Raw genomic sequence first — 20,535 nt, 5'->3', positions numbered from 1 at the left:
CCAGCGGCCTGGGAAAGCAGCTTGTGGCCTGGGAAAGCAGTCAAGCACAATCCAAAGCTTTGGGATCCTGCACCCGCATCGGAGACCCGGAAGAGGCTCCGGGCTCCTGACATCTCAGATGGGTGCAGCTCCACCTGTTGTGGCCGCTTGGGGAGTGAATAGATGGATAGAAGAGCTTCCTCTCTGTCTCTCCTCCTCTGTGTATATCTGACTTTCCAATAAAAATAAAATAAATCTTAAAAAAGAAAAGAACAACCAAGTATAGGATATCTTTTCAGAAAATAATTCCAAGTGATTATTCTGGGAATATATTATAGTAATTGCTTTACTGAATCCATCAAGCTGAAGATTTAAAATGCACACATAATAATCTATGTTTTCTGTTTAATATCTGTATGAATGCTTCCCTTGGAGTGGCTTTGTTGGACACTTGATGGTGATTATAGTGATGCTTAAATATCCTCCCCAAGTAATTTTGCGATTCTGCTGTTAAACTAGGGATGTAAAAACAACTTTGTTAAATTACCTTCCTGGTTTTGAAAGTGGCAGTCACAATTAGACACAGCTATTGCTCTACATGTAGTCTAGTTGTGTTACTTTCTATTCAATCACAACTGAGTCATCTTGGTTGCTTGTAGAGCTACAAACTGTTACTTGTCAGAGATGGCACTAAAATGTAATAATTCCTGCTTCAGTTCCTAACTGAAGCTTTTGTCACCTGTTTCTATATACTTACCTCGGTTTTTTTTCTTTTTCTGTCTCTATGTTTCAAAAGAGCAACAGACAAAGTTTAGAAACTAAGGACTGAATGAAATAAACCATTATGTTTAAAAGATTCAGAGAAATAAGAGGCCATTTATACTCCTCACTCTCTGAAAACATAAAGTTAAACATTTAAAATCATTTGAGTTGAGTCAAATCTTTCATTTCTGAAATGCATAATAGAAGATGAATTTGAGATTTACAGAGGGATACAGTCTCTCAAACGTACATAATATTTTTTCTTTTCAAAAAACAATTATTTGTATGGAGTGTTTTTTAAACATAGATTTTTAAATTTTTGGAGTAACATCCAGCCTGCACATTTTTGAGTTGTGTGATGTAGCTTTTCAACACTATGCACTGCTTAAACTGATTATATCAAGGAACCAGTCTGTTCATTTCTTTTTTAAAAATAAATGTGTTATTTACCATGATACAGTTTTGTAGGTATAGAGACTCTTCCCTCCCTCACTTCCTCCCCCTGCTATTGTTCCCCCAGTTACACAGTGGTATAGTCAAAAAGAAATAAGTTTGCTCAGTTTTTTTATTATCTTAATACCACATGAGAGAATGAGAGATATCCTTGGTATTGAAGAAGCAGCTTTGATAAGTTGTCTGAAAAAAATAAAGATTATGTTCATATAGAAAGAACAAGATGGCAGGTATGTATAAAGAAAAATTATAAGCACACATTTTGGTAAATCTAAAAATGTTTTTAATGCAAACCTGTCATTCTAAGCCACAATGAACTGATTATGAATCGCACATAATTACCAAAAGCTTCAGTAAACATTCTCTAGTACTGTTCCATTGATGTTCTTTATATTTCATTATCTAGAGATGCTGTTGGTCATCAAGAGATAATACCCATAACATGCCAAAACAGTATATGTTGGTGATAGATACTAAGAAAAAATAAATGCAAGTTGATGTATCTACCAATTCAAGTGTAGAAAGAAGAAAACAGCTGCTTCTGAGTTTGGGAGAGTGGTTGTCAAACAATAAGGAAAGAGTTAAACTTAACATCATTTCTTTTGAGAAAAACCATATGATGTGTTTTGTTTTGTAGACGTTTGCTAATAAAAATATCACCAAAGTTTGAAGAAAAATAACCTTGAGGAAATGCTGGTAGTATGGCATGTGCGTGTGGAAGTTCAAAAATCTCTAGAGCAGACAGTCTTGTTTTAGGAGTAAGTAAAGCTTTGACTCAATTCAACATCATAAAGTATTTCAGTTTAAAATGTACTCTTGGATCTGCAAAAGGGCAGATTTAATTAAAAGGTGAAAGTTTATTTTTAAATGTTGTCTTTTACAAATTTTGGGTTATCCCATGCCCTCCATAATATGTGTGTAGATATAACACATAGATATATGTACTGACTAAACCAATACACAAAAGGTAACAAAATCCTAGAGAAAGAATAAAAGAAAAAGAATGTCGGTTTTTTTGTTTTTTCACTTTGAAAGAGATCCATAATCAATTATTGTACTGATGAATGCAAAACTTTCATAAATGTATCTCTTCTGTTAAAATATGAAAAGTTGCATCTTGGTTAGCTCTCTGAAGAACAACAAGGAATTTGGGGCTCAGCACAATAGCCTAGTCACTAAATCCTCAACTTGAATGTGCTGGGATCCTGTTTGGGCACTGCTTTGTGTCCCAATTGCTCCACCTCCCATCCAGCTCCCTGCCTGTGGCCTGGGAAAGCAGTCGAGGACGGCCCAAAGCCTTGGGACCCTGCACCTGCATGGGAGACCTGGAGGAAGCTTCTGACTCCTCGCTTTGAAAACAGCTCAGCTCTGGCCATTGCAGCTAATTGGGGAGTGAACCCGTGGACAGATCTTTCTGTCCTCTCTGTAAATCTGACTTTCCAATAAAAAATGAACAAATCTTTAGAAGGCGAAAGAACAACAAAGAATTTTCAGGACTGTGCACCTTCACTTCTGAAGAAGAAAACACTGTCCTCTGACTAATTTTTTCTCTGAATTCAGATTTCATGCAGATAAACTGTCCAAGTCTCCTGTCTCACTACTGAGAAAGGATCATACACCTCCAGGTCGTAAACCAGTCTGGACATAGAATGAAACTTCAGATCCTCTCAGAATGAATGTATATGTCATAATCCTTTGAGCTTCTTTTAGAGAAGGGAAAGGACAAGTCTCACCCGGAACTCATTCATTGACTCTTATAAAAAAAAAATTTAGATAAGGAAAACCTAGCTCGTCTTTTACATGCTAACGTTTGGCCATTTAAATATTCGACTTTATGTAGAGCAACATTTAGCCTTATCAAAGACTCATTCAAGCCCACTTCTACATGGTGGGATATTCAAATGCAATTAATATTTTTACTGACTCTGCTTCTTCAGAAGGTACTCACTGAAGGCCAGCCCTGTAACAGTGGAGCAGAGTCCTTGAACATGTTACAGTATGGTAGATAACATCACTCCCACTCAAATCTAAAGAACCCCAAAAAATAACAGCATCCTTGAAAATCTGGTGCTGTGGAAATCCATAAAATGAAAAGCATATCAACAAAAGATACAAGCCATTTCTTTTAAAAAAGAATTTCTTAAAATGTATCTTAAAGGCCAAGTAACCGTTGCATTCTGTTTCATATATTTGCCTATCAAACATCTGTAATTCTTAAAACATTTAATGACTTGCTATTAATGCTTGTATGAAAAATGACATAGCTTCTATCATTTTTAAAGATGATTTAAAAGTGGGATTCTTTATATGAAAAATCAGTTCTTGTATGAATCCAGGAAAAATTTACTGGTTTTATAATTATTTTTCCATAAATTAAAGTTAAATAAAAATACTAATTCTCCCATACTGTAACATAACTACTATCCAGTGGAAAGACCTATGTCAACAAGTCCACCATGGGTTCCCTTTGGTTTTCCATGTTAAATTATTCTTCACTGTAGAATGTTTATGAAAAGTTGTACACCAAATAATTGCCTGAAGGAAAAGATGAATCTTTGAAATATTCAAAAAGTGATTTATTCTTAATAAATTATTAATTTGCAATTTACAAGAAACTGTTGATCCTTTGGTTTCCTGCATTCTAAATTACAAACCTTTGTATGTGCTCAGGACCTTTAGCATATTCTCCTGGTGTCATTATTTGATAGTCAGGAAGTTAGCCAGTGGTAAAATCAAGTTGTCAACCTTCTTATGAGAGAATTGCCAGAGGTCCTACCATTGAATAAAATATTGCTAAAAGTATGACTGATACCTGTTTCATAAACTTCAGCCTTTCCTGGTTGAGGCCTTCTTAATTTTGAGCTAAATCAGTACAAGAAATACATTGCTAAGTGCACTGATGATTTACTTTTATTAAATGTCTCATACTTAATGATTACTGAGGTTGTTTTAAATTGCATGGTCTCAGGACTAACACCATTCTCTTCTCACAGGCTATCCAGATTATGATTGGCATCTTTCATGTTTTGATGTGGTATTTCCTTTTGGTTTTGTACATGGGACAAGTCAAAGGAGTCTTTGGAACATATGAACCTATAACTTACAAAGCAGGATGTGCTTTATGGGGAGTTATGGTGGGTAGACCATATTTATACTAATTCCATCATTCAGTAAGTAATGTACCAATAGTAGAAGGTAGAGAAGAATTTCTAAACAAGATGATCTAGAGAATTATGTCACTAGATTTCATGGTGGTAATTTATTCATAGTCAAATACCTTTTCAACAAAAATGTACTAAGCATTTTGACTGACAAATGTTATTCCAAGATGTACAGCTACAATAATAAATCCCAAACATAGTGTGGATTGTCTACTAGACGTATAGAAGACAAATAGTCTTAACCATAATATCTTCAGCATGGCTAGTTTTCATCTTTAAGTCCTTCTCCTTATGTTTGTCACACTAGCCTTTTAAATTTTTCATTACAGTCATGTTTCTGTGGTTTCTAGAGAGCAATTATGTAGAGCAAAAACCTTTAGAATGTTCCTTCCAGGTGCTAAGTGAAAAAGTATTGCAGGAAATAGGGAAAGATCAACTATATTTAATCGTTTGGCAAATAAGATGAGGGCTAAGAATTGGCCATTGGATTTAGCAATATGGAGGTTAGTGATGAGGGTGACAAACATTTTCAGTGGAATGTCAAAACAAACACCTTACTGCAGTTGTCTTGAGAAATAACACAAAGGACCTGGCACAGTAGCCTAGCAGCCAAAGTCCTCACCTTGCACACACCAGGATCCCTGGGCGCTGGTTCTAATCCTGGTAGCCCCTCTTCCCATCCCGCTCCCTGCTTGTGACCTGGGAAAGCAGTAGAGGATGACCCAAGGCCTTGAGACCCTCCATTCACATGGAAGCTACTGGCCTCGGATTGGCGCAACTCTAGCCATTGGCGTAACTAGCCATTGCGGACACTTGGGAGTGAATCATCGGACGGAAGATCTTCCTCTCTGCCTCTCCTCTTCTCTGTACATCTGACTTTCCAATAAAAAAAAAATCTTTTTAAAAAAGAAATAACATGAGAAAAATTACAGACAGCATGTATACACAACTGTAGTATGGTATAGAAAAAGGCAGTGATAACCGGGGACATTTGGGTCGAGAAGGTTTGTCTATTTGTTTCTATAAGTAGAAAGAAAATAGTATCAAGTCTTTGGGGGGGGGCACTAAACTCTCAAGGAGAAAGAAAATTGATGGCAGAAGATAAAGAGGGGAGAATTACTGGAGTCGTGAATTGGTGTAGGCAAGAGAGAAGGAATTTTATTGCACAAATACCTAGGAATATAAATATGTTTTCTCTGACAATGGTTCTCTACTGGAGGTGAGTTTTCTCCTTAGAGAACATTTTGTAACGTCTGGAGCTAATATTGTGAGTTTTCACAACTTAGGGTGTTAACTAGTGGGCAAAAGTCAGGCATGCTGCTAATCATCCTGTAATACACGAATCAGCCTTTCACAACACCAGATGATCAGCTTTAACATAAATACTTTCAAGGTAAGAGCAAAGGGAAAGGGAAAGTAAGAGAGAAAGGACAAGTTTTGATAGCTGTTTGGAAACTTGTGAATGTTTTCTTCCAACGGGTTCAATCATATATTACAGTGAATTAGGAAGCAAGATGATGAGCTAAAGTGAGAATGAGCAAGTGAGATTGGCTCAGAAGGGCAGTTAGGAAACAGTCATCTGGGAAAAGAGAGTCCACATATTAGATTTTTTTAAAAAAGTAGTTTAATTTTCATGTGGTATTAAAGATACTTAACATTTAGGAGCACGGTTATTTTGCTAGCTAGTTTGTGTCTTTGTCAGTCTGTGTTCTGCTTGCAGTGGATCCGGGTGTGTGACAGGAAGAAGACTGAATTTAGTCAGGACTTTTATTTAATAATGCAAATGTGATAAAAACGAGACACAAAAACATTGAGTAATGGATGTTGGTAATGGTTGATCAGGGAATTTAGGCTAGTAAAGGAGAGAATTTAACATGGAAGTGAGACTCTTAGATAAGAGATTCAAATAAAAACCAAAAAAAAAGCATTCTTAGTGTTAATACTTGAGAGTGTTGCTAGAAGAGTAACAGGTGGGGCATTCTTTGAGAGACCTGAGTCTTATCTTTTCAAAGATAAAACAGAGACGAGAGGGTGACGATGGTAAAAAGTAAGAGGAGTAAGAGAGACTAGAGTAAAACAATCAGAAAGGAAGCTTTTCTGGAGGGTGATGACCAAGTCAATGGACACCGTTCCAGGAGCAGACGCTTCCATACTCCCTTCTCTTTTCTGTTTTGATTGGTAATCAATCAAGGCTGCTGGTTTTTAAAAAGTGCAGAAGAAAATTTCAAACAGCCACAAGTCCAGGGTATTAGATAGATCATAAATGTCTTTTCTGACATTATCAAGGAATAAATGCTGAATAAGGTCAGGTAGGGGAGAAGGAAGGGAAACGGGGCAAGAGATAGAGAACCCAGATGGAGCTCATCTGGAATGAGACTACTTCAACAGTAAGGAACAGTGGGTGACAGAATGTAACATTTTTTAATTCAAAGCTAGAGAAGAAAGTGGGCCCAAGGAAATCAGTTAACCCACACTTGAAACAGAGAGTCTGAGGACTGTTGGAGACAAGGTGATCTCTCTAAGGGAAAGTGATCACTAGAGAAAACAGTTATACCTGAAGGATACTGCCTCTATACATAAGATAAAAGATTGGAGAAAAGAGTGAACTTTCAGATAAATCCAAGCAAATGATAATTGGTTCATAAGCAAGTATGCTATTTCACAAGTGCATTGGTTCCTGTGTGTCACAGCATTTTCTTGAAAAAAAAAAAAAAGAAAACGGTATATTGTCAGGCAAAATCTAGCCATGTTTTTTGTTTGTTTGTTTTTGTGTATATTGTAAAAATAACACTTTTAACTGCAAGAATAAATTACTTAAAATTTTAATTACATAAAATGCAATGTAAAACTTCTCATTTAGGTGTTAAACTTAGGAAAAGCTATTTGGCACCCTGTAGGCTTTAATACTCTAGTTAGCACTGTAGTTGAAAATTCACAAGGTATTTTTAATCTACTGATTCATTTTTATATACTGATCTAATTCTTGCCTTCACTATGTACCTCCCTAGAATACCCAGCCTTTGATTAAAAATGAAGTACAAAATGTATAGAATTGAAGTTATCCTTGCAGAATTTGTAAGCTTCATCTTTGGCCTTCCTACCTGTGGTGTGTAGTATTAGTGCAGTTTTTTTTTTTTTTCCCAAAAGTTAGTCTTTGCCAAAACTACTAAAAGAGATAGAAACATTCCTAAAGAATTGTGCAACCACCTTTAAATAGTATTGCATTTATCTACACTTCTAGGAAATAGACTTCTTAACACAAAATAATGGAATTTCTTTTTTAAAAAGAAATGCCTGAATAGAAGCTGTTAAGACATATAATTTGTATCATCACAATGTAGAATAGACTCATAGACCACTTTCTCCACATCTGCATATGTACTCAGTAATTAATCAGTGGTGCCATCTCACTAGGAAGCATTACAAATTATCAAGCACTTACATGCTTATTACTTAGAATGCATTCCTAAGCAAACTTGGTTGCTGGTCTGGGTCTGTTTCTGCTATGTTTCACATATACCACTATCCCTTACATATTATTACCTTTCAATAACTCACCATTTGGCTTACATAGTTATTACATGACAAAAAATTAATCCTGACTGCTTCTATTATAATTTTTTTGTACTGTGGTACTTTCAGTATTCTAAAAGTAATTTCCTTAAAAGAAGTTGTTGAAATAAGTTTAATTTGGCAAGCATTACCAACAAGTATTCATAAATATGGTTTTATGTCCAGTTTATCATTTCAGGAGCTGTCATAATAAGATCAACAAATCATCCAACTCAGTGCCTGGTAAGGTGAAATGTTGGGAGATTCTCTAGAAATCACTTGTCACAGAGCTAAATGATAGGACTTAATGAGAGACTAAGCAACAATAAAATCTTTCCACCTGTAAAATAAATTAAGTGAGAATGTAGGAGCAGATAAATTAACACAAATGAACTACATTAATAAAAATCATAATTAGTTCATTTAGAGATTTATAACCTGAGTTTTGTATGATTTAGTGTTCTATATTTTGAAGATTCTCTTATGATTTGAAAAATTTTATTAGAATCTAATGTCTTTATATAGAGACACTACTGTAAAGTTTCATTTTCTGAAATTTTGATTTTGGGAACAGATTTGAATCCTGTGAATAAGAGGGGATTCATTTGAAACAATGATCCACCAGTGACACAGTAGAAAGATGGTGTGAAGAAAAGACTCAAGATGATTAGTATCAAAAGATATCATAAAACTAGTTACTCTTTTCTTGTAGTTATACAACTTTAAGACACCCACATATAAAGCTATTGGTAGATTTTCCCCAAATGATAAAACGAAGGATTAAAACATTGATTCCTTTCTGGTTTTATCGCCGTAGGCAGTTATTTTCTTGTCCCCTTTCGATGATAGAATCAATTTTGTCCAAATCATTATCTTACAGGCTCTCTTCCAAGTTACTCATAAAATTGCGAAAAATAATGCTTTTGAAGCCACGTGAAAGACTGGTTCTTATCAGCCTGATACTTTAACATTTCCCCCAGATTCACTGGGTTTACGTAAGCCAGAAAAGTATTTTACATTAATGGCAAGCATGCAGACACTTCCAACATTTTGGAAAATGCAACTGAGTTTTAACTAGATGATGTTTTTAGCACTACAAACGTTTTAACCCAGGTAACTATTCTAAACATAACCGATTCTTCTGTGTTTCTCTTTCAGGCTATGACTGCACTGATCATGAACATCTTCTCCATACTCGTTACAATTGTCGCAGTAATTCTGGTAATAGTTGAGTTGTCAAGTTTCAAATCTGTGTCATATAGGAATTATGGACAAGCGGTAAGTGGCCAATTCTGTAAAAAAAAAAAAAAAAATGCTATCTTTCAAACCTCGGGAGATAAAATGGAGCTTTTGTTGGTTCTCACTAGTTATTTGATTCAATTGTCAGCTGGTAACTGAAAATTTTGATTTGAAAGTGTGATTTCTTTCAGCAAATATTAAACTGTTTTGAGTTTTTGACTTGCCCAATTAAAGTGAAAATGTAAGTCTTCAGTGATAAATGTCTGTGCAACAGGCACATGTTTACTGATGATTCTCCTATTGAAAATATGAAAAGTATAATCCTAGACCCCAGAACTATTGCCAAGTCTACAAAAGAATTTTACTATAGACAAAAGCAGTTCATACTGTAGCAACCTAATAAATTCTGGTTTAGCATAAGCTTTTCATTTGTAACCTATCTTTGCAAAGGAGGATTTATTAAGTATACAATTGTTTCAAGTTACTTGTCACTTATAAGTTTGGAATGGCAAATATAAATCTAAAATAGTATGGCATGATTACCAAGACCTGCCTTTTACAGTTGATATTAGAAGTCAGTGAACATTGTGTTTACCTTATCTGAATTCAGTACTAATGATCAATTTTATGGCTGATCTTCATAAATCAGAAGTTTTAACTTTTTTTGCTGTGATGAGTTACATAAAATTAACTTGTGTATTAGACTTATACTGGCTAACCATCTTTTCCTGGTGGCATCATCAAATTATACCTAGATTTTACAATATTTTAAAATATTTTATTAGGCCAGTTTCTTTAACATAAGCAAGGGTTTGACTAAATCCTCAAATTCATAAATTTATCCATGTTCCCAGGTAGGTTCAGCTATCCCCAAAATTACATGTTTCTAAAACATACTATTTGTATAGCAAAATGGTTAGTATCTAGACTCTAGAACTAGACTCAATTTTACTCAAATACTAGCCTAATTATTCACCTACTGTGTGTAACCCTTAAGGGAGTTTTTTAATTTCATTCCCATGTGTGTAAACTTGAGAAAATGTCAATTTATACCTGTTACATGCTTTGCTCTTTGTCTCAAACTAAACAGATACACAGTGGAAATGATTTACCTCCTCAAAAGTACACTGTACTAATTCAGTATTCTCTTGTTTCAGTCTTTTAGGCTAAATACCTTTACCCCTTCTCTTTCTGCTAACTAACAAGTATTTTCTTTAACTTTGTATAAACTTGGATTTTCTTTGGGGAAGTTTGTATTTTTTTTTTAATTTGGAAGAAAGAGAAATGTAGAGTTCTATCCACTGATTCACTTCCCAAAACCCAGGAACTACATCTTCGTTCCCCACATGGCAAACAGGGACACAAGCACTTAAGTCATCAGCTGCTTCCTTCTGAAGTGCAAGAAGCAGTGTCTTTAGCTGAGTCAGACGGAACTCAAAACTGGTGCAACAATAGGGGATGCAGACATCCCAAGCTGAAGCTTAACTTGCTGTGCAACACCTGCCCCCTCCCTTGGTTTTAAGAAAGAATCCAGATTCATTCAGGCAGGAAAAGTCACTGACTTGATCCATAAGCTTATGTTACATGTCAAGAACTAATTATAATTTGACTTGTTATTTTCCAATTTGAGTTGCTCTGTCAGACATCTTGACACTTCCAGGAGAAGATTTTGAAAATAGTAGTAATTTTTATAAATTAAGGAATGGGGGGGAATAACTTTTTAAAATCTTGCAAGCCGAGAGGCTACAATATTTCCAGCTAAAATGTTATGACTCTTTCTGCCAAATAATTAAATCAGAATTCCATATGTTGACATTTCAAATCCTCTGAAGTCTTTTTCTAATTTAACTGTTTGATTTATACATGAATAAATACTCTACTCAAATTGTTCTTCATTTCCTCCAAACATTTAATGTTTCTGTGATTCCATTTTCTGTTTACATTAATAAATTATAGGCCATTGTAGTGTTTATTTTAGCTATATTATTGGTTCTACTGTATGTCTCAGTTTCTTAACTACTTTCACACACTTTTAGCTTGTATGATTAAGTTATTTCTGGTACAGATGATTTATGAAGGAACAAACAAAATTCTTAAGGTGCCTTGAATGTTACTTCTTCCGTTCATTTTTCTCAGTTCTACCCTTATTTCAAATGTCCTACATCATTAGGAACCTTCCTAGATATTAAGGGCTTAGAGTGAACCTCATGTCTCTTACAGCCACCAAGTTTTTCTCCATTTTAATTTTATCATATATTGACTTATATATTGCCTTTTTTTTAAGATTTATTTTATTTACTTGAAAGGAAAAATGTCAGAAAAGGAGAAACATAGAGATCTCCTAATCTCTGATTCACCCCAAATGAGTGCAATGGCCAGGGTTGGCTCAGTACAAAGCCAGGAGCTAGGAACAGCAGCTGGGTCTCCCACATGGCTGGCAGGGCCCAAGAGCTTCTTCCCTCCTCTGCCTCTTCCCCAGGTGCATTAGCGGGGAGCTGGATGCAGGGTAGCTGTACCATGATGTCACCCTTTTCTATTTGATTATAAACCTCAGGAAAGCAGGAAGCGTTGATGTCATTGTGCTCCTTTCTTGAAATCTTTACCACCTGATAGAGCCTGCCTACAAGAGACATTAAGTAAGCCAGAAGAGAAAGAGAAGATGCCAGCGAATTAGGCTATTTCGAGTAAAATTCCGTCTTTCCACAGCTAGTATTTCAAAGCATCACTACCATTCATAACATTTACTTATCACAAATGTAGGAAAAAAATCTTCATGAAACATGAAGATCTGTTTTTGTTCATCCCAGAAGTCACAGTCATTTTATGGTTCCAAACGAAATATTCTTTGAACTCCTGAAATTCACTCATTAATCCATTTCATTTTATATTAATGTCATGTGGGATATTTTATTACTATGTGAAAACTGAAATAAGTTATAATTAATAACTTAAAAAATAAGAATTGCTTGATTAAAGGAAAAAAATTCTTGGTAGCCATATTGTTACATGTAGGAGTTTCAAATCTTACTGATTGAATAAATTAGATAATTGTGCTAGGGACGCTGTGGTAAAGTTCTTTTGGGAATAAAACGTTGGAACAAGTGAAGACAGAACATTTGAATATAAAGCTCTAGGTTGGAAGCCTTAGATGATAAATTGAAGAATGAAAACTAGGAAAAGTGAAACAGAAAGCAAAGGAGTAGAGAAACCTAAGGCACTTAAATAGTGATTAAACCCTGTGTGTGCTTTCCTCCTCTCCTTCCCATGGGTGTTGATTTCTCTCTGTGTTCCGGCCACAGAAACTTGGGAGGGAAGTCTCCCGCATCTTACTGTACTCCTATCCCCTGGAATTTATTATTGCACTTACATACTCAATCTGCAGCTGTTCACACTTGGTAAGTATTAATCTTCTCTGGCAAGTCAAGGAATATTGATTTCTAGTAAACACCCTGGAAGAAATAAAGTGCGATGATTCAGTATATTTAGAATTAATGAAATATAATTATGATACTTTATGTTTTCGTTTCTCTTATGCATAGAAAACATAAATGAAATATTGAAATTACATAAATGCAAATTGCAAAATAAATTGTAAATAAAAAGGTTAAAAAATCTGGTTCAAGGATGACGCTCTTCTAAAGTACCCGTCAAACCCACATACCACATCCACGGCTGCAACACGCACAGTATTCTTTGCTAATTCTGTGATCGTATATTGCTTTCTCATATGTATTTCTTTTTTTTAAGATTTCTTTATTTTGATTGGAAAGGCAGTTTTATAGAGAGAAGGAGAGACAGAGAGAAAGATGTTCTGTATAGCAGTTCACTATCCAAGTGGTTATGGTGGCCAGAACTGAACTAATCCAAAGCCAGGAGCCAGGAGCCAGGATCTTCTTCTGGGTCTCCCACGTGGGTGCAGGGTCCTGAGGTTTTGGATCATCCTCTAGTGCTGGAAGCTGGATGGGAAGTGAAGCATCCCAGAGACAAACCGGTGCCCGTATGAGATCCTGGCACATGCAAGGTGAAGTTTTAGCTACTAAGCCATCATGCCCAGCCCTGTCACATGTATTTCTGAAAACATAAATAGCTCTCATTATAAAACATGTCTAGAGACTGGTGCGGTAGCCTAGTGGCTAAAATTATCGCCTTGCATATGCTGGGCTCCAATATGGGTGCTAGTTTTAATCCCCGCTTCCCATCCAGCTCCCTGCTTGTGGCCTGGGAAAACAGTAGAGGACAGCCTGAAATAGCCTTGAGTCTCTGCACCTGCATGGAAGACCTGGAAGAGGCTTCTGGCTCCTGTTGTTGGATCAGAAAGAAAAAGAGAAAGAATACTAGTAATGTCGGGAAATGGAAAATGCTATAAAATAAAGTATAAGGAGATAAAGTAACGATTATTTTAAATAGAATGGTCATGGAAGAATGCTCTAAGCAGGAAGTAAGTAAAGGTCATAAGCAATTATGAAATTTCATTAAAAACAAAGCATGGGGGACTTTGGAAAATATAAAATGAATAGGACTTCCAAAATGGTTGAATCAGAAAACAGCAAATACCCCTATAAAGTATCCCCAAAAATAAAGATAAAACTGGTTAAAAATGTCAATAGAGAAAACGTTTACAGACTCTAGAAATTAACTGAACTAGCTAAGTTTCAGAAAATCCACTGGACTCCAGGGGAATACATACATGTATCTGACGTGTTCATTTGGAACTACTCCCATTCCTGCAACTGCCCACATTTCATTAAGCATGAACTTACCTTAGCACTTTAGTCTTTAAAGACCAACAGCCTCCCGCACTCGAGGGCTTAAAATACAGCACAGAAATTTCCGTGACCTGGATGTTAGCAAAGCATTAGTGATGTCAGCAGCAAACGAACAGATAAAGCCAGTGTCACTACTAGATTGACAAATCAGAAAACGTATTGGGTCAAGAAGGTGACTGATAACCTCTGAGAAAGTCACCAGAAAGATTCTGAGAACAAGACACACAGAGTGGGCCTTGACTATCTCTTATGATCTGGAAGAATCCAAAGCTACACACACACTAAGGTGAACAGAGAAAGCTTTAGTGAACTACTTACCGCAGACTAATCAGGCGTTGCAAAATAAAAGTCAGTGTAGACATATAAACCACCTAAGCTTTAAATACATTGCTGAAGCTGGTCGTTCATTAGGAAAGGGTGGAAGTCTTAACCGGCTTAATATGTATAATGCCTTGTTGGAGCTGGTATAACAAAGTATCACAGATGATATGTTTCAAACAACAAAACTGTTTTTGTCAGAGTTCTAGCAGCCCAAAGTTCAAAAACAGGCCATTAGCGCCTTGTCTTTGTAGCCTTTCCCATTCGTTTTCAGATGGCTGCTTCCTCCCTGTGTCTTCACGTGTTCTGCCTTGTGCCAGGCACGTTGGAACGGCTGCCATCCTACTGTAACAACCCCATAACTCCATGACCACTGCAAAGAGCCTATCTCCAAATATAATGACATCCTGAGATATAGGACTTTTAATATGTGAATTTTCTAGAACATAGGTCAGACCATAACAATGCACTTAGTTTTGACCTCTGATTAATCATTGGCTGTCCTGTTACACTCACCAAGGGAAGGGACCCCAAGAAGCTGGCGTGAAAGACAGAAATTTTTTAAATGAAGAAGTTGAGTAAATAGAGAATACACACTGAAAAAAAAAAACTCTACTCCATACAGTTTAAACAAAGCAAGTTCATAAAAATACACCAGTATCCACTATTCCTTGGGGAAGATGAGACTATCAAAATCTAAAATTGCTACAGTGTACTAGCAAACAGAAAATGGTGACCCGTAATTTTAAGAATAGTCAATATATACAATCTTTTGGGAGAAGGGGGGATGAATGCTAAACTTAAGATTTTGGAAGAGCTGAATTAAATATGTTTTAATAAAGTATGCTGCAGTGACACATAAAAGAAAAAAAAAATAAATGCAGAAATCATTTTTAGAAACCAAGTGGAAATTCTGGAGTTTGCTTTCAGCAGACACTTGCTAGGGGAGCTCAAGCACAGATTGAAGCTGTACTTTGAAGACAAAATCAGCAAACACAAAGACGGGACAAAAGAGATTGAAAAACAAGGGAAACCCTTTTAAATGACCCTTCAGAATGAGGATGAATGAAAGACGTGTGTTTACAGAATGTGTTGCTAGCAGAAATCTTTATAGGAAACCCTAGGACGGAGTACTTTAAACTGAAGGAGATACCAGCTGAAATTCAAAGGCACATAAATAGAGTAACAGGAAGGTTAATTTTGTAGGTGATTATTGTTGCGAGTTGATTAAATCTATCCCAAAAAAACGAGTTGGAGACAGATTCTTAACAGCTCAGGAGTCCTGATTCACTGGATGGCGCCCATTGCATCACACCTGGAAGACGGAAGCAGCCCTTACCGCCGTGTCCAGCGGGTTTTGAGCAACAATCGCCCAATCAACGAAGAGAACATTGGTATGGGGTAGGAATCATTCAATCAGCTGCAGTGGCACAGAGCGTAGATACCTAATCAGTTCAAACATCGTGCACCCTAAATTATCCAATCATTAAGAGCCGCATCCCACCTAGTAGTAGCCAAGTTAAGAGTTGCATCCCCACCAGTAGGAACAGCGGGATAAAGCAAACAAGTCCTTTTAATTCTGTTGACAAATCACAAATACAGAATTTGGGTCAATCATTTTACTGCTTACTGCCTGAGTTGTAAAAGATCCCATCCCTAAATGAGATGAGCATTCTCACTTCTCTTTCAGAACTTTCCAAGAACCCAAGGTTATGGCACATGGACATGTGCCATAAAGGCTATGGACATGTCCCAGAAATGTCTTAGAAGACCTAACCTTACTGTTGGCATTTTCTATTGTCTGGACTGTCACAATTACATAGAAACATCTTGGGTTTTTTCTTCTCATCAGTTGTTTACAGACAGTTGAATAAATTTCACTGAGCTCAGTGAGATAATCCAGGATAATCTCCAGAACATAAAGTTGTATTAGCAACTGAATTCCATCTGTTAAAACTTCTCAGCTGTATTTTAGCATGATAGAATCACGGATGATAGCAAATATGAATTCAAAAGGCCTTGTTCCAGTAAAACCATGAAAACAGTAGTCCAGGCTTGGCTCACATATCATACTTCCCAAACTTGCTCCATAGAAATGTTTTCTTTATTTCCCTTAATTTTAAAACATAAAATGATAAAAGTGATTATTTTGTTGAGCATATAACACATATAAACATATGCCTCATGTGACAATAGCACAAAAACGGAGAGGAAAAGGCCATACGGGAGCAAAGTTGCCATGTTTTACTAAAAGTACCATTCATCTGAAATAGATTGTGATAAGCTAAGATGTGTGCTTAATGAGTAATAAAATTCAAAAATTACAAGAATTGAAGAAATTGACACTAGGTATCTACTTAAAAAAAAAGAGGAACTTGAGACATATAGAAGACAAATGGAATACAGTCTTATTTGCTAGAAGTAGAAATGAATGACTACCAAAAAGTCAAAATGACACTTGTCTTGGAGGCAAGAAATTAGATAGCTTCTAAATATTTTATTATTTTTTTAGCTTCTAAATATTTTAAGAGTAGAGTACTTGAGCTGTTGGTACTTTCATTTCTGTTCAAGAATATCATGACTATTTTCACTACAAAAAGTGACATGTAATTTAGTTGGACTCAAAGTATGTTGAAGTGGAAATAGACAGAAAAGGATGAACGGTACTGTAAGATCTAACTTTATGAACATTAGCATTGCTAGCAATTTTGCAATTAGTACCTGTTATATGATTTTAGGAAATGATATGATTTGTAAAACATTCTTTTTTTTTCCAGAGTAAGAAAAAACCAGAAAGATCTTATCCCTCACCTCCTCCTCGTACACCTGTTACAGAGGAACCTGAGAGCAATGTATCAAGAGCTTAATCCTGCAAGATTTTGACTGGTGCTGATACCTGCTGTGGGTCCTCATGATACTTCTGCATAACAACGCCCATGAGCTTTGTGTAAAATAAAAACACAAAACAAGTCAGGTTTTCATTCCTAGTAGTCAAGAAAATGTATCCATGTGCATTTTTCTAGACTCCAAGGGGAAAATTCATCTCTAATTACAAGGTTATTGCAAGGAAGAATTTGTAATCTAGGTGCATCAAATAGATGTTAACTTTCTATAACACAGCTTTTATAAAAGACACAACTTTTATTATCTCTGGTACAGGCTACATATAAAGACTTGAAATATAACAATTAATAGAACAACTTTTGTTTATGTTTTAATAAATAGAAAACTCATTTCAAAATCTCAGTTCTTCTATCTGAAACTAGCTCCTGCCTTAAAGTATAAATCAAAAAGCTCCAAATCAGATTTCCTTCATTACATTTATTTTCTTTCCTGAAAGTATCTACTGTCTTTCTTCTGTCATTTTACCTGGTTCTTGCAATTGTTTGGGTCATCAGTTAAATTGCTTTTGAAAGCAAACAAATTGACTTTCCACCAAAAGAATTTTCCCACAAATCTGCTCTGGGTTCAGTTCACCCTTTCTTCTAAAATCTTCAGAAAGCTTTACCATGAATATTAATCTTGCCCATGAGTATTTAACTCTGTTCTAAATACCTTTTTTTCAGCCTTGTGAAGATCTTTCACCGTTTGTTGTCTAATATTGTCAAAATTGCTTAGGTCTAAGAAGTCAGTGCATAACTCACACTGTGTAATAATGAAGGCATAAGTCATCTGATGACGAGAGTTTTAGTGGAAGAAAAATCTGGCATGGATCAAGGCTAAAGTATTAATTGTTAACTAAGAATTAATAGAGGTAGAGGGAAAAAATAGGACAAAAGAGAATGATATTACTGTTGAAATAGAAACTTTATGAAAATTTTAGTAATTTACCAAGCAGGGTGAAATACAGAAAACATTTCAAGTGTAAAGATTACCTTGTCAGCAATGTGAGAACCGCAGGGCAGAGCAACAGGAAATAAAAGGGTTCCCCAGTGGTCATTTCTGTGTAGAAACATTAACTTCAGCCACTATGTCCACACAACCGCAGCATGTCAGCTATAATTCATAACTATATGTGCTTGAAATTTGCTGAGCGTTGATCTCAAATTCTTACCAGACACACAATAAAAGTAACTACAGTGAGATATTATGTCAATAGTTTCACAACACATATGGATATCAAAATATCACAGTGTACATCTTAAATGTATACAAATTCTATCAAATCAAGTCAGGAAGGAGGAGGAAAATTATTACCCAATATTTGATTAGAGTGTTGGTTTAAATGAATGAAGGATAAGAATTGTGGCTGTTTTCAGTCCATTTTCCATAGTGTCACAAATTTCCACATTTCTCTACTATGAAATGCAATGAACCTCATTCTAGAGTCAAAAAGATTGGACCTGCACCTAAATTCAGTACCTAAATGTCGATGATCATGGATAGATAGGAACTAAAACAGAGATCGTCCTCACTCACATGTAGCTTTCTAAGGAGATACAGGGACAGAAAACACACACACACACACACACGCAAGCATTGCCCATAGGGTGAGGGAGCCATAAGACTTCACAGCCCATTGTTCTTTCTCAATTTAAAATGCTACAAAAAGAAAAGCTGCTTTTCTCAGTGGCCCCTTGGTTCCTACATGTGGACTTTTCCTAGAACCCCTAGCTGAATAGCAATCTATAGCCATTTTAAGGTATATAGAATACGGTTGAATGTAAACCAAAGTTGAAATGTCTATGAGGAAATCACAGGTTGTGGTCGAGAACATGCATTTTCCTAGTAACATATTGGTTAATCAATACCATGTCAATTAATGCCATAATGCTGTAAATGGTTGTAAATATTACATTGAGTTTTTTACTTGATTGGGATGATACTCTCCTGGCTCTGCCTTTGGACCAGAGATGGTCTCACCAGGAAGCCATTGAACTTGCCAGGACAATAAGATGCTGGACTTTATGATTGGTCAACACCTCCAATGAAAGAATCTCAACTGAGTTTGAACTATGGAAATACAGCGGGGTGGAGCAATCCACCGTGGAGGGGGGGAGGGTTTGGGGAGGGGCGGGGGGAATTCCAGTGCATAAAAAAAATGTGTGTCACATAATGCAATGAAATTAATAAAAAAAAAAGATTAAAAAAAAATGTAACCAATGTTTTAGCTGAGTAGATTCAATGGCTTTCTTCCTGAGACCAAGGTATCTTTCCACAATTTGAGAATTTTTTTTTCTTGCTTTGCCCAAACTAATTATCCTTTAATGTCCCAATTACCTAAAAATGTTTATGGACATTTTATCAGATTATGAGACAACTCCATTAGGCAAAACTCACAATTTGGAGACATGCCTAAGCATGAAGATACAGATATTCAAATTTAGATTGTGAAACTATATCCCAAGGCAGTTAACAAGATACTTGAGAGACAGCTTGGAAAGTGAAACAGGTAGTAATAAAAAGCCATGAACTGTTTTTAAAACTAGATAATGTTTTGAGAGGATTCAACTATACATAAAAATATGTCACAAAAATCAAGAGATACATTGTAAGCTTCATTCATTTCCAGAAAATATAATCATACTGAAATATGGTAAAGATGCGATGGATGTCAATATTTTAAGACACTGACTAAAAAGTTAACAATAAATACACAAGTTAATATAGAACATAAATATAATTAACTTTTAAATATCTGATTATTTCCAAAGAACATGGATTTTTTTTTTTTAGGAAAACTAGGATAAGACCAGATTTAAATTAAACATATAGACTGGATGACCATTGTTAGCAAGAGACAGAAATGTTACAAGTGTACACTATACCCATATGAAAAGGAAATACTTATTTTACTAAAAAGCTTCAATATTGAGAGGTGTCAATTCTCTAACTTGCTAAACCTATAACAGAAAATTTTAATAAAAAAAATCTCATTTTAATACTTTATGCAAGCTGATAAAATAATTTTAAATGTAAGGGAACAAAAGTCTTAAAAGACAATCTTGATAGGTATCAAAATTTACACTAGGGATTGACTTTATGTTGTAGTAGATTACGTTGCTGCCTGGGAGGCTTGCGTTCCATATTACAGTACCTGTATAAGTCCCAGCTACTCCTCACTTTGGATCCAGCTTTCTACTAATGCACCTGGAAGGCAGCAAATGATGGCCCAAGTTCTGATAACAGTAACTCAAAGTGTGTGTCATGACTTAACTCACTTCTTCCAAGATGCCACTAATCCACTTTGTAACTTCTCTCACCTTCAACAACCACCCTACATACCAATATATCCCAGGAGAGCCTTCTTCAAGTAACCAACTCACCCACCCCAATAAAATTCCATTACATTTTTTTCCTTTCTA

General features: G+C 35.7%; 1 protein-coding gene across 1 annotated transcript; it reads left to right on the top strand.

Annotated features, from left to right (window-relative positions):
- The first annotated feature begins 1,282 nt into the window (after positions 1-1,282).
- On the top strand, positions 1,283-17,135 carry MS4A13 (membrane spanning 4-domains A13). Its single transcript, XM_058662420.1, has 7 exons — positions 1,283-1,424; positions 1,832-1,952; positions 4,188-4,328; positions 8,094-8,150; positions 9,066-9,185; positions 12,446-12,541; positions 17,008-17,135. The coding sequence occupies exons 2-7, from the start codon at positions 1,896-1,898 to the stop codon at positions 17,095-17,097; spliced, it is 561 nt and encodes a 186-aa protein (XP_058518403.1). The 5' UTR covers positions 1,283-1,424; positions 1,832-1,895; the 3' UTR covers positions 17,098-17,135.
- The last annotated feature ends 3,400 nt before the right edge of the window (positions 17,136-20,535 follow it).

Source organism: Ochotona princeps, chromosome 4 (genome assembly GCF_030435755.1).
Source record: "Ochotona princeps isolate mOchPri1 chromosome 4, mOchPri1.hap1, whole genome shotgun sequence".
In the NCBI taxonomy this organism is placed as follows: Eukaryota; Metazoa; Chordata; class Mammalia; order Lagomorpha; family Ochotonidae; genus Ochotona; species Ochotona princeps.
The sequence above is the reverse complement of the archived record's forward strand: the minus strand, read 5'-3'. Positions and strand labels throughout refer to the sequence as shown.